The 13,003-nt window shown below is 38.2% G+C and overlaps 1 protein-coding gene across 1 annotated transcript in view; it reads left to right on the top strand.

Moving 5' to 3' along the window:
• The first annotated feature begins 6,805 nt into the window (after positions 1-6,805).
• The window catches only part of Dach2 (dachshund family transcription factor 2), a 494,618-nt gene continuing 488,420 nt past the window's right edge, over positions 6,806-13,003 (top strand). The window contains exon 1 of the mRNA XM_048336074.1: positions 6,806-7,474. Within this exon, the coding sequence (XP_048192031.1) occupies positions 6,969-7,474 (506 nt within the window). The 5' untranslated portion in view covers positions 6,806-6,968. The remainder of the gene's footprint in view (positions 7,475-13,003) is intronic.

The raw sequence follows: 13,003 nt of genomic DNA, 5'->3' as shown, positions 1-13,003 counted from the left end.
CAGTTAACCACTCAAAACTTAGAAGTGGAACTGTGGCTCCACTAGCATTGAGCAAAAGAGTTCAGGGATAGTGCCAAGGCCCTGAATTCAAAACCTGCAACAACAACAACAACAAAAATAATTCCTGACTGGATATTAACTCTATGGCAAGTAGATCACAAATTTTCAACTGTATCCACAATCTGTTAACACAGAATGCAGAGCTTCCTCCTGGATTTTCTCTGTCAGTAACTCTTGGTAAAAACAGTTTGATTTTCATCAAGTACCCAGATGATGCTGATGCTGGTGGTCCAAGAACTATAGTCAGGATTGTTGGTGAAGATGAGGAGAGATTTTTATCTGTTTGTTTTGATTCATAGCCTTGAACTTTTTCTACAATGAGAAAGATAACAGTAAGCAGAGAGGAAGAAACTGCAGATAAAAGGGAGAGAAGTGGGAAGAAAATGCACACATTTATGACTTGAAAATGCACCTGGAACACCAATGAAAGCAGTGGAGGAGCTAGGCACTGCTGGCTCATGCCTGTAATCCTGACTACTCAGGAGGCTGACTTCTGAGGCTCACAGTTTGAAGCCAGCAGGACAGAAAAGCCTGCTAGACTTATGTCCAATTAACTATCAAAAATCCAGAAGTGGAAATTTGGCTTAAGTTGTAGAGCACTAGCCTTGAGTAAAAAGCTCAGGAACAGTGTCCAGGCTCTGAGTTCAAGCCCCAGGACTGGCACACTAATATTAAAACAGAAAGAAGCTGAGATATAAAAAGTGTAGTCCAAAGCCAGCCTGATCTAGAGAGTCTGAGACTCTTATCTCCTACCAACTACCAAAAAACTGGAAGTGGAGCTGTGGTTCAATGGTAGAGTGCTAGCCTTGAGTAAAAAAAGCTCAGAGACAGTGCCCAAGCCCTGTGTTCAAACCTAGATACTGGTACACACACACACACACACACACACACACACACACACACACACACACACACACACACACACCCCAACTCAGTGGAGGAATAAAGGGAGTAATAGAAAATAAGACAAGACACAGGATGCAAATCCCTGTGCTGATACTGGGGCTTGAACTCAGGGCCTGGACTCTATGTCTGAGGTCTTTTTGCTTAGAGTTAGCACTTTGTCACTTGAGACACAGCTCTACTGAGTTTTTTTGGTATTTTTAATTGGAGCTAGGAGTCTCACAGGCTTTTCTGCCTGAGCTTGCTTCAAGCTGTTATCCTCAGCTCAGCCTTCTGAGTAGCTACGATTAGATTCATGAGTCATCAGCATGAGGCTAAAACCACTTTTTTTTAAGGAAAAGAGAAACATTTGAGAGTCACCAATCAATTATGTTGTTGTCTAGGTGAACAAATGAGGAAGATGGTTAGCAAAGTTAGAAAATTTTGGAAAACTGGATATGCTGGTGATACAACTTTGTAATACTAGTTATTCAGGAGCCTGAGATTTGAGGATGGAAGTTTGAAGCTAGCAGGAGTAGGAAAGTCCACAAGATTCTCTTATGGACAATAAACCACCAAAAAGCTGGAAATGAAGTAGTGGTTCATGAGATAGAGTACCAACCTTAAAGGGAAAAGCTAAGGGACAGCTCCCAGACTCTAAGGTCAAGTTTCAGTAATGGGCATAAAAAGAAAGAGGAGGAAGAAATGAAGAGGGAGAGGGAGAGAAAGAGGGAAGGGATAAGGAGGTGGGGAGAGAGACACACAGAGAGAGAGAAGAGATGAGAAGAGAAGAGAAGAGAAGAGAAGAGAAGAGAAGAGAAGAGAAGGAAGGAAATAAGAGAAAGAAAGGAAAGAAGTGGAGTGGCTGCCATGGGATGGTTGCTACATGGAGTTTTACATGGAGCCAAGAAAAGGGTGTTTTGTATCTAGCTGAACTTAAAATGGCTCTAGTGTGAATAGTTAAAAGCCTAATAATTGGACAGATAATACAGAGGCATAGATGGAATTTAAAGAGGACCTATGTACTCTCTGAGGGCACATGTTTTTTCTCATATGTGAAAACTAGACTTAAAAGATAAGAATAGGCATAAACACAGAAGGGAACACACACAGGCAAGCACAATCTGTGTGTATGCTTGCATAATGTTTGTAAATGTGAGAATGAGAGAATTAGAGGCAGGCAGGAGAGGAAAAAATGTTAGAGGGTGAGCAGAACTGAAATACATAACATTTGTGAATGCAGAAACTTACTAACAGCTGTTGAATACTAGGCAGTAGAGGATGGGGAAAGAGTAAACAAGGGGTCAATCTCAATAAAGTACTGTATCTATATGTGTAAAACCTCTTTGAACAATTAAGATAAACTTAAAAGTGAATGACAGAAATGGAAATCAGGTTTTGCTTGGAGTGTGGGTGCTAGTGGGGAAGGGGTAGTTGAATAGAAAGATTGTATAAGGATGAAACTGATCAAAATATTTTACATATTCAAGTGAAAATGGAACAGTGAAGCTTTCTGAGATGCTATGGGTAAAGGAAAGGGTGGCTGGGAGAGTTACAGAAAGGGTGAGCCTGGTCAAGGTACATTGTGTGCATAAATGGACAGGTTAAAATGATCCCCACCTTGTACAACTCATTGGTGCTAATAAAATGTGGAAAACTATTTTGTGCTGGGCACATGGTAGCTCATGCCTGTAATCTTAGCTCCTCAGGAGACTGAGATCTGAGAATCATAGTTCAAAGCCAGCCCGGGCAGGAAAAATCCATGAGATTCTTATCTCTAATTAACCACTAGAAAACTGGAAGTGGTGCTGTGGTTCAAAGTGGCAGAGGGGGGCTGGGGATGTGGCCTAGTGGCAAGAGTGCTTGCCTCGTATACATGAGGCCCTGGGTTCGATTCCCCAGCACCACATATACAGAAAACGGCCAGAAGCGGCGCTGTGGCTCAAGTGGCAGAGTGCTAGCCTTGAGCAAGAAGAAGCCAGGGACAGTGCTCAGGCCCTGAGTCCAAGCCCCAGGACTGGCCAAAAAAACACACACAAAAAAAAAAAACACAAAAAAACCCACAAAAAACACAAAGTGGCAGAGGGCTAACCTTGGGCCAAAAGAGCTCAAAGGACTTAGGCCCTGAATTCAAGCTCTATGACCGACAACAACAACAACACACACACACACACATACACACTGATTTGTAAGGGCTTATATAAGTACTTTGAGAATTTACTTTTTGTATTTCAGGTAGAAAATGTTTTTATTTTCCTTTAATTATCTGCTTTTTAATCATTACTCCTCCAGCTTTAGCAAATTATCTTCTGGCTCTAGTTGTCTCCTTTCTCTATCTTTGCCTCCTGTAGAACTCATCCCCAATTTAATTACTAAAAGAGAAAAAATACATTATAAAACACCATTTGATAGCCAGTTTTCTAAGAAAATATAGAGTAAGGTATGCTTCACATACAGACTTTAGCCAATCAAATCCTGTTACATGAATGCTTTCATTTCACGTTTATTGTCTCATCCAGTCAATTTCTTCTATTGTTTGCCTAAAAATGAACCTTTACAGGGTTCTGGAGAGCCTCAGATCAGGGTCATATTAAAGGTTGGAAACTCAGTTTGCTGAAGATTTCAAATAATTGCATTGTCTTAGGATGTGCTTGAGTGCCCACTCTGAAAACGCACCCCTCCAAATTGTTGTATATATTTTGAAATTCTGCAAAATATGGAATGCATATGTATAAAACATGTATATATTCACCAGTATATTTAAATATGTAATGTGTCAATTATTCATTTATTTTTAATTTGCATCCTGTTTGTTTCCCTGACAATATCAAAGTAGACTATTTTGCCTACATTCACAGATGAGCACCATCCTTTCCAAATTTACAATGAATTAGGAGGCAATGTAAATTGTGTAAATAGTGACAACCAGGAAGTTTGCAGCATTTGAGTATATGAGAAGCTACTCTTAGGCTTCAGATCATTCCACTGGAATTAATGGCATCTAAAACTTCTTGTTCAGATGAGATATGGTATCTGCTTGTACTAATTTTATTCGTATTTGTTGGGGAGGTTGGCTCTTGCCTGGTGTTAATTCAGAAACCTCGAATGTTTTCTTAATTTTAATGCACTACTTCTCATCTCTCAAGGGTACTTTGTTTACTACAGCCTTTATGATTTCATATTGCTTCATACAATTCCAAACTTACAGGGTGTTGACATGCAAGGCTTCCTTTGGCCTTTTAGAAACCCAGCCTTATTTAGAAGTATATTTGGCTTATGTAACACATTAAAGTCAGAAAGGGATAAAAACAACTTTCTGTGTGGAATTTGATTGTTTTACTCTCAAAACACAGGTAATAGTATGAGATATAGAATAATAAAAAGATCAAGAAAACTTAGGGAGAAAACACCTGGAGGTTTAGATGTAGATGACTAAATCTTTAAATTTCACTTATCACTTAAAATTTCCAAGTTTATTTTCTCCAAGACTCCAATAGGGAGGAATTAAAATAATGAAACTCAGGGTCGTTTGTGTATTGAAAGTTTCAAAAGGACTTTAACCTTTAACAATCACTACCCAATGTGAGTTCCTAGTGTTCTACAATTTGATACTTTATCTTTGGTGATTTACTGTAAACTTTTTAGATCACATGAAATTTTTAGACATTCAGTTCATGCCTCTTTGGAGGTTACACGTGTTTGTCAATATCACAAATAATGATTACAGCCTGAATGAAGGTTCCACATACTTTCCTTTTTATAATTCAGAATTTCTTGCATATGAAATGTCAAAACATCCCTGTAATGTCCTATTGCTGAAAACTCGCATAATTTACTCTATAATGAAAGCCCTTGACAATGTGTATGCAGCTAGATAACAGAGAACAACATGGCCTTAGGATTTTCAATATAATTAGGACTATTTCAAATACAACTTTTCTTTATATCGGATTCAGTCATCTGGAAATTTTTATCACAATAAGTTATTCAAGACAAATTATTTTAACACATAGTTTAATGTTCTTTTTCTGTCAAAATACCCATTGAATAAATTTGACACATAGAAACATTCTTCTGCCCTATTCTTTTGTTTGTTTGTTTTAAACTTGCTTTAAACCACTTATTGAAGCTCTTTCTGCTTCTGTGGTATTATTTTTTTTCTCATTCCTTTTCTTTCCACAGTAGCAAACTCACTTAGATACATTTTAAAAATGCCTTTTGATTGCCTATATTCTATTATGGTTGTTATTTATTGCTGAATTCTAAAAGCAGCTACCACCAAAATTTCTTACCATTTTGATCTTACACAATTTGAAATTGAACAGTGTGAGGAAATTTCAATGGGAGATTCTTGAGGCAATTACAGAAAGAGAAAAATAGTTTTAGAAAAAGGGATAAGCCAAGTTAAAACATTTAATGACAGGAAAGTAGAAAAAAAAAGAGCCCATTGACTCTTTGTCTTTAATGCTAGGTACAACCAGAGCTGAATAAAATTCAGCAAATTTCCAAAATTGTTTATGATCTGGAAAAATATCAGAGAAATTGCTTTACCAACTTAGTTTGCAATGTTTTGTAAAGAAATGAAGCCTAGATTTTGTTTACCGAATAACCACCATTCTACTAGAGAACAGGAGAGGAAATACCTTTCAGAGAATCAAAACCTTGACAATTTTGGTAAGGTGACCTGATCACCACATGCTGTGAGAAAACCATCACACCATTTGTCCGGAATCTATTCTATGTGCACATTTTACTTGTTTTGAATTTGTGGAGTAAATTTGTGCATTTGATAAGCGGGAAAAGGAATCTTGAGCCATGTTCTAGAACTTGAAGCCTTTCAAATCACTGGACCAATCACAGCACCTTCAAACAGTATGGGGCAAGAAAGAAAATGCCATTTCTCAGAGTGTAAATCCTCACCCTTTTCTCATACTCTGTAGTGACTGTTTGGGGAACTTAATGAACTTTTCTGATCATATTAGTGGGATAGGGCGAGACAGTCAGTTTCAAATCTGAAGGACGGGGACATAACAAGGTAAGACTGCCAGGGCAGTGATGGAAGCTCTGTAAAACGAGGAGCCCATCTGCCACCCATAAACCAAGTCTGTTTTCCCAAGGTGGTCACAGGCTCTCCACCTCGCTGCCTGTCAGTGCTTAGGAGCCGGTTAGCTACTCACAACTCCGATCTGACTACAGTCTGATCTAGGAGGCTGCTTCCTCTCTCCATTGGGTGTGGGAGATTTCTTTATTTTTTTCCAAGTGCATTAGGTGGGCCGGAGAAAGGCCAAAGGGGTTAAATCTGGAGTCTTTAACACTTTGGAGTCTTTCTGCTAGAAGATAGGCGAAGCCACCTTTTAGCTTCCTTTGAGTTTGGGCACAATGTGTGAATGAACTTGTAGCTGCCATGTATTTCACTTTTCTCGGGAGAACTGGGGAGCAGAAGTGGCGGGAGAAGAAAAAAAGGCATCTTCAGGAGTCCGGCTTTGTGTTCTCCATCCTACAATCGTGGGGCTGGGAGAGGATGGGTTCACAGCGTAGTCTACTTTGAGAGCACTGCGTAACAAAAATTGGACGTTTTCTGAGAAGACTGAGCGGCAGGAAGCGGAGGAACAAGAACCCTGGCTTTTCCCCAGTCCATCTCCACTCACCAGCAAGCCCCGAACTGCCTCAGGTAGTCAGAGGCCCGCCAGGGAGTCTCCACCTCCTCGCCGGCGTTAGCCAGTCGGCGCGCTCCGGCCCCGAGAAGGTGGGGCTCATTGGCTTGGGGACGCTGCCAGTCTCCGGAGGGGGTGTGGTGGGGGTGGGGTCTTGGGCCGCTGCGGGTTGGGATTGTTCACTGTTTGCAGGGTGGTGGGTGAGCTTAGAGCGGGAGCAGGGCTGCAGGAGACTTGCGAACAGTTCAGATAGAGCAAGAACGCGCTCGGGAGAGCAAGTGAGCGAGGGTGAAAGAGTGAGTGCGAGAGGACATAGAGGAGTCAAAGAGACAGAGCGAGGGCCTAAAGAATCACGGTAGAGACAGAGTGACCATGGCTGTCTCTGCACCTCCGGTGATCTCTGCAACTTCCAGTGGCGCCGGCGTCCCGGGGGGTTTATTCCGGGCCGAACCCCTGTATTCGACTCCTGGAGAGCCCCCTCGCCTTAACCCTAATATGATCAACAGTTTCATGGCTAATAATCACAGCGGCAGTGGAGGGATTGGTAGTGGCAGCGGAGGCAGCAACAACCCCAACGCTAACACCAACGAGTGCCGGATGGTCGATATGCACGGGGTGAAGGTGGCTTCCTTCCTGATGGATGGCCAGGAATTGATCTGCCTGCCTCAAGTGTTTGATCTTTTCCTTAAACACCTGGTGGGAGGGTTGCACACAGTATACACCAAGCTGAAGAGACTGGACATATCTCCCGTGGTGTGTACTGTGGAGCAGGTCCGTATCCTCCGCGGGCTGGGAGCCATACAGCCAGGGGTCAACCGCTGCAAACTCATCACCAGGAAAGACTTCGAAACTTTGTTCACCGATTGCACCAATGCCAGGTGAGATTCTCGTTTCTCTACTCCCTAGCTTTTCTCACCCCCTTTGCCTTCTTTTGCATGTGTCATAGCCCTCACTCAACTTTGTCGAGAGTGAAGGCTATACTAGATTGCCTCTTCATGCTATAAATCCGAGGGGAAAGACGACTAGAAGGACTCAGTAATTGCTAGTCCTTTTTCTAGTCTGCGCTCAGTGGCAGGGCTCGGGGTTGAAAAAAAAGTCCTGTACAAAACTTAACTTTGCAGTCCTCTACTTAAAACTTTCCAGCCCTTCGCTCATATCTTGCATGGCTTCTTTTTTTTTTTTGCCGCTTGTGATTATTTGTTAATTTAGTTTTCTTTCCTGCTCCTTTGTGGCCATACGGGTCGGATAGGTTTTCCCTGAACACAGCACTAGGGGTTTGGGGAGCGTGTGTGTGTGTGTTGGGGCTGGGGTGCCAGGGTGGTGGAGGTTGGCTGAGCTGTAAAATTGGGCTCCTGAGCTGGCCATGGGGGATGTTGAAATTCAGAAGTTTAAAATCCATCCCAGTGGGTGATTTGATCCCCATCCTGTGTGTTTGTTGTGATAGTGTGTGGAGTGAGTGCTGTTGTTGTTGTTGTTGGAGAGAGAGAGAGAGAGAGAGAGAGAGAGAGAGAGAGAGAGAGAGACAGACAGAGAGAGAGACAGAGAGAGAGACAGAGAGAGAGACAGAGACACAGAGAGACACACAGAGACACAGAGACACAGAGAGACACAGAGAGAGAATGTAAGTGCTTGTGTAAGAACGAGTACCCATGCCTGCTGCGCAAAGCTCCCTAATACACGATACAGGAAAGTAGATTGAATATTCTTTATTAAAAACGACGACCAACCACCGATGCTACTTTCCTGGGATCGTCCTTTTTGGGCTATCTGCAGAGGGTGATATGGGACATGAATGCCGGACTGGGGCTGGGATTGGGGGGTTGGTGTTAGAAGTTACGTTTTCTAGAGAAGATGTTTTCAGCTCTTCTCTCTAGGTAAACAGTGGGACGGATCCTGTTTCTTTAAAGCGGATTATTTAGCTGATGGTGACCACCTTCCCCGGTTAAAGTGAGCCTTCTTTACATCATAGTTTAGAAACACATTAAGGAGAAAGTGTACACGTGCATATCAGAAACACATTGTGTTCAATACTTTGAATAAAAGGAAAAGAAATTACATTCGGGAATATTTGGCTTTTAAAAATACCCGTGAATTAGTCTTCCTAGTGTTCATTCCATCTCCAATCTGCTGCTAATACCTATTAGAAAAGTACAAATGTGACACCTGAGATTGGTATACAAACAGAGAAATCATCATTATCTGACTGAAAGGAGCCAAGGAATTTGTTGTGAAACAGTACTACTGTTTATTATCTTGCGGGGATCTTCTGCTTAGGTACACTGTTTCACAATGCAACTTTAAATGATGAACTAAAACGAAAGCTTAACTCAATTGCCACATCTGTTGTAAAATGAAAATTGGTATGTTTAGTTGAACTATCCTGCCAAGTTGGAGACAAACTGTTGCTTATTACTACAGTAAGACAATGCTACAGAATTTGCAAAAGAACGTTTCCCTTTTCTTTTAAGTGTTCTGTGCTTAAGCAATTGACCAGAAACTTGTTCTTATGAGAACTCCTGATTCATATTTAGGGCTTACAAATCTGGTTTATTAGATCAGCATTTCTTAAGACAGATGACCTTAAAAAAAAAGGATAATAGCCTCCTTCAATAAAGCAAGCCATTGTGGGTGGGAAGGGTAGAAAGAAAATTTTATTTTGACCACAAAGCATTTTATGACACAAACTCAGTGCCTCACTAGGGACTTTTGATGAAGGCCTGTCTAACTCATTTGTTGTTATTCAAATATACTCACCTGCAAATAATTGCATACAGGAGAATCTATCCTCTTAGGAACTCTCTCTTTCCTTCCCGGCTCTCTCCTTCCTCTTCTACTCTGTCCATTCTCAAGCCCTCTTCCTCACCACCCTATTTGCCTCTCCTCTCTTCCCTTCCTCCTCCCCCCAAACGGCTCATTTGTAAATTGATCAATTCTTACACATAGGAAACATTTCCTTCTGAATAATTAATTTATAAATGAGAAAAATCTATGAGTTTCACTTTAAAAGTAAACACATTAACATTTCATTGTGACTTTTTATACCTTCCTCTGTAAATAGAAACTTCAATTAATTTTTGTTAGAAGAACTTATCAAACTGAAAAAATGATAAATTATACTGTTCAATGGCAGATGGATCTGTTCTACTTTTGGACTCTGTTACAATATATTTTGAGCTTATTTTAACCTGTTAAAAAAAATTCTCATCCCAGTATTTACATAGCTAACTTTTTTGCTCAAGTTATTTTTGTGTATTTATGTGTTTGTAGGTTAAAGAAACATTGCATATGGAGGAAGAAGTATTTGTGATACAATGCATGTACCTTCTATTGTACTTTTTCTTTATAAGTCTTTTGTTTATTATATACGCTTTCTACAATTATGTTACAAGTATTTCCATATATAATGGTAAAAATATGAAATGTATTGGATTGTAGGGCTATAATTCATAAATGATGATGAGAAGAACTACTTGAAAGAAACACACATGGCAAATTTAGATGGGAAAACAATGATAATCTGAAACATTTAACTAATAGTCATATAAATAACTTAACATTTTCCAGTTTTGCAGATGCAAATACCGCCACTGACATGACAACATGATAAAATATGATAAAAGATGCTTTATGGCTTTGGCAACATTATTTCTATAAGTACATACAAAATGATTCAATTTTGTATTGTCAAATAAAATTTCAATTCATGTTTAGATCAACATTATTTCTATGGCTTTCAAATTCTGTTAAAAGGGAAATGAGAGGTGTAAATAGGATAAAGGTCCAAGAGAAACAATGGAAGGGAGATGATACATGAAGCCAGCGAGAGAGATGAGATGCAGGTAAAGCACAGAATGTTGCCACCAGAAGGAAGGAAAGGTGCAGGAAAAGATCCTGGAGAGATGCCCAAAGAGGATGAGTGATGTTACACTGGAGATCTGGAGAAACAAAGTTGGCCTTCAGGACTCAAGACTTCTTGCTGCTTCTAGCTAAAGGTGAGGAGAAGTAAAGTAGGACCCTAAAAAGTACATGTTCAGTTGGGTAGAAAATTTCACATCTTGTTCTTATTTGAAAGAAGAGATTCATCTTCATCTATTGATAGATACATTGTCCTAATATATACTTGAGTAGAAACACCATTTGTAATGGTGTTATTGATAATTTTCTTTTCTTGCATAATAAACTCTCATCAACTTCTCTGTCAAATATATGGGGTAGACTACCTGCTCTGTCTGACTTAGAGTATATTTTTAATTTGGAATTTTTTAGTGCTCTTCTAGAGCATACAAAATGTGCCATTTCTAAATTGCTCTTCTTCAGGTCCTGATTTGGTTCAGTGCACACTAATAAAAATGTGCTCTGAACAAAAAATGTGCACTGAAGAAAAGTGAATGAGCAATTTTTTCTGTGATTAATTTTTGATAATACAAGAGTCACAATAAGATCTCTACCAATGCCTTTTATTTTAGTTAATTACTGAAATATTCAAAGTTGTCTTCTCAGAAAAGAAGTTGAAAAATAAAATATGCTTCAACTACTAAAGAACAGTACAACTAAAACTCTTGACAACACAGTGTTCTATTAGGTAAGTCAAGCTTTCCATTATTGCACCTTTAAAAGGCTATGAAATATTTTCTTTTCATACTTTACCATAAAAACACTATAGGGAAAGTATTTGGATGATTAAAAATGATGAAAAGACACAAAACCAAGTGAGAAATACGTCTTGTTTTATACTTTTGTTTTTGTAGATAAAGCACTATCATATTGGTTCATTTCTTGAACAAGAAAACTTGTAATTTATATATTTTCACTCTTTATGCATTGAGATGATTTTATTAAATTCTCTTAAGTTTATTAGCAGTAAAATACTAAATTAAAATTGGTTTTCATTCAATAGGAAAATCAACCACACTTTAGTAGCATCTCTTTCTATGTACCTATCTACATAAAAGTAACATTGTCAGGTTGCATGATCAGCATTTGATTTTATTTGAGGAGCAACTGATTAAATGTTATTCAGCAACTTAAATGCAGTTGAATAGATGCAATTAGGAAACATTTTAATAATTATTTAGCAACATAACTCAACATAATAAAACAAATAAAATTCAGTTTAAAAATTAACATTCAAAATGTTTCAATTATAATTTTTAGTTTGAGATTATAGAAACATAATGTGCTTTAATATTAAACAACTTATTAAAATATTAAAATATTTTAAAACATTACAATATTTTAAAACTACTTTTAAATTCTAGAAGTATGATTATTGTTGGCAGTGGACAAGTTTGGCTTTGTATTAACACTTGATGAATACTGTATATTTCATGAGCCATACAGCATACTGTACTTTACTCTGAAAACTGACATTTTGCTGTTACAGTAAAGTAAAATATCATAAAATCTTAAAGAACTTATATAACTTTCCTTGGCTAATATTCTGTGTTATTTGTATTTTCAGAAATGATCAAAAGGCTGTAGAGGTGAATCTGGGCAGTGAATTCAGATATTTTATTCCAAAAGAATAGCCACATTGTTTCCTAAAAGCAGTCACATAGTCAACAATGCTGTTTTTTTTATTAGATGACTGAGGTTAAGATTATAATGAACACAATGTGGTCATATGCCAATGCACTGAACTTTCATGTATATGTTAATTTAAAAATATATTTCTATATTTGCAATGATTTTGCATTTATCTAGATACTTTAACTAGCATTCATATTTGCTTCAAGCACTCATTTATATGTACTACATTAAAGAAATGATCCATGACATGACAAAATACAACTTTGGATTTTTATGTATAATAAATATTATTCTTACTATGATACAAGAATTATACAGAATTAGTCTGTAATTGTCTTGAAACATAAATGCTTTATGTGATTCCACTTGTAGAAAATATCAAATCAGAATGATTTGGCTCTTTTTATATAAAGTTATACTCTGTCTTAATGAAATCCATAAATATTTTCAGGATGCTTCTTCACACAAACAGAATTGTGTGAAACACAATCATAGCCACACTATATAACATTTTAGCATCTGGATACCAATGGCACTTTACCTTGTGTGTGTAAAGATATACATTATTTTAGTATCTTCACTCTTACATTTCAAATATGTATCTAAACAAGCTAATTGAACCAAAATTGAAAAAAAATATGTTTTTGATGAAAAGACATCAGACCTTTCCCCCAAAGCAAAACAATTAGGTATTAATGATATTCTTGTTGCATATTCAAAAGGTCTTTGGTAGCGTTTTTTTCTTCCCTTTCACCATCTCGACCTGCAAAACTCTTCACTGTCACTTCAGATCACATAATTTTCCAAAGATAAAACAACATTTAAACACATTTTCTTTGGAAGGGAAATTGAGCATTTGCACCCAATAAGCCTGATTG

This window comes from Perognathus longimembris, chromosome 28 (genome assembly GCF_023159225.1).
Source record: "Perognathus longimembris pacificus isolate PPM17 chromosome 28, ASM2315922v1, whole genome shotgun sequence".
NCBI lineage: Eukaryota > Metazoa > Chordata > Mammalia > Rodentia > Heteromyidae > Perognathus > Perognathus longimembris.
The sequence above is the reverse complement of the archived record's forward strand: the minus strand, read 5'-3'. Positions and strand labels throughout refer to the sequence as shown.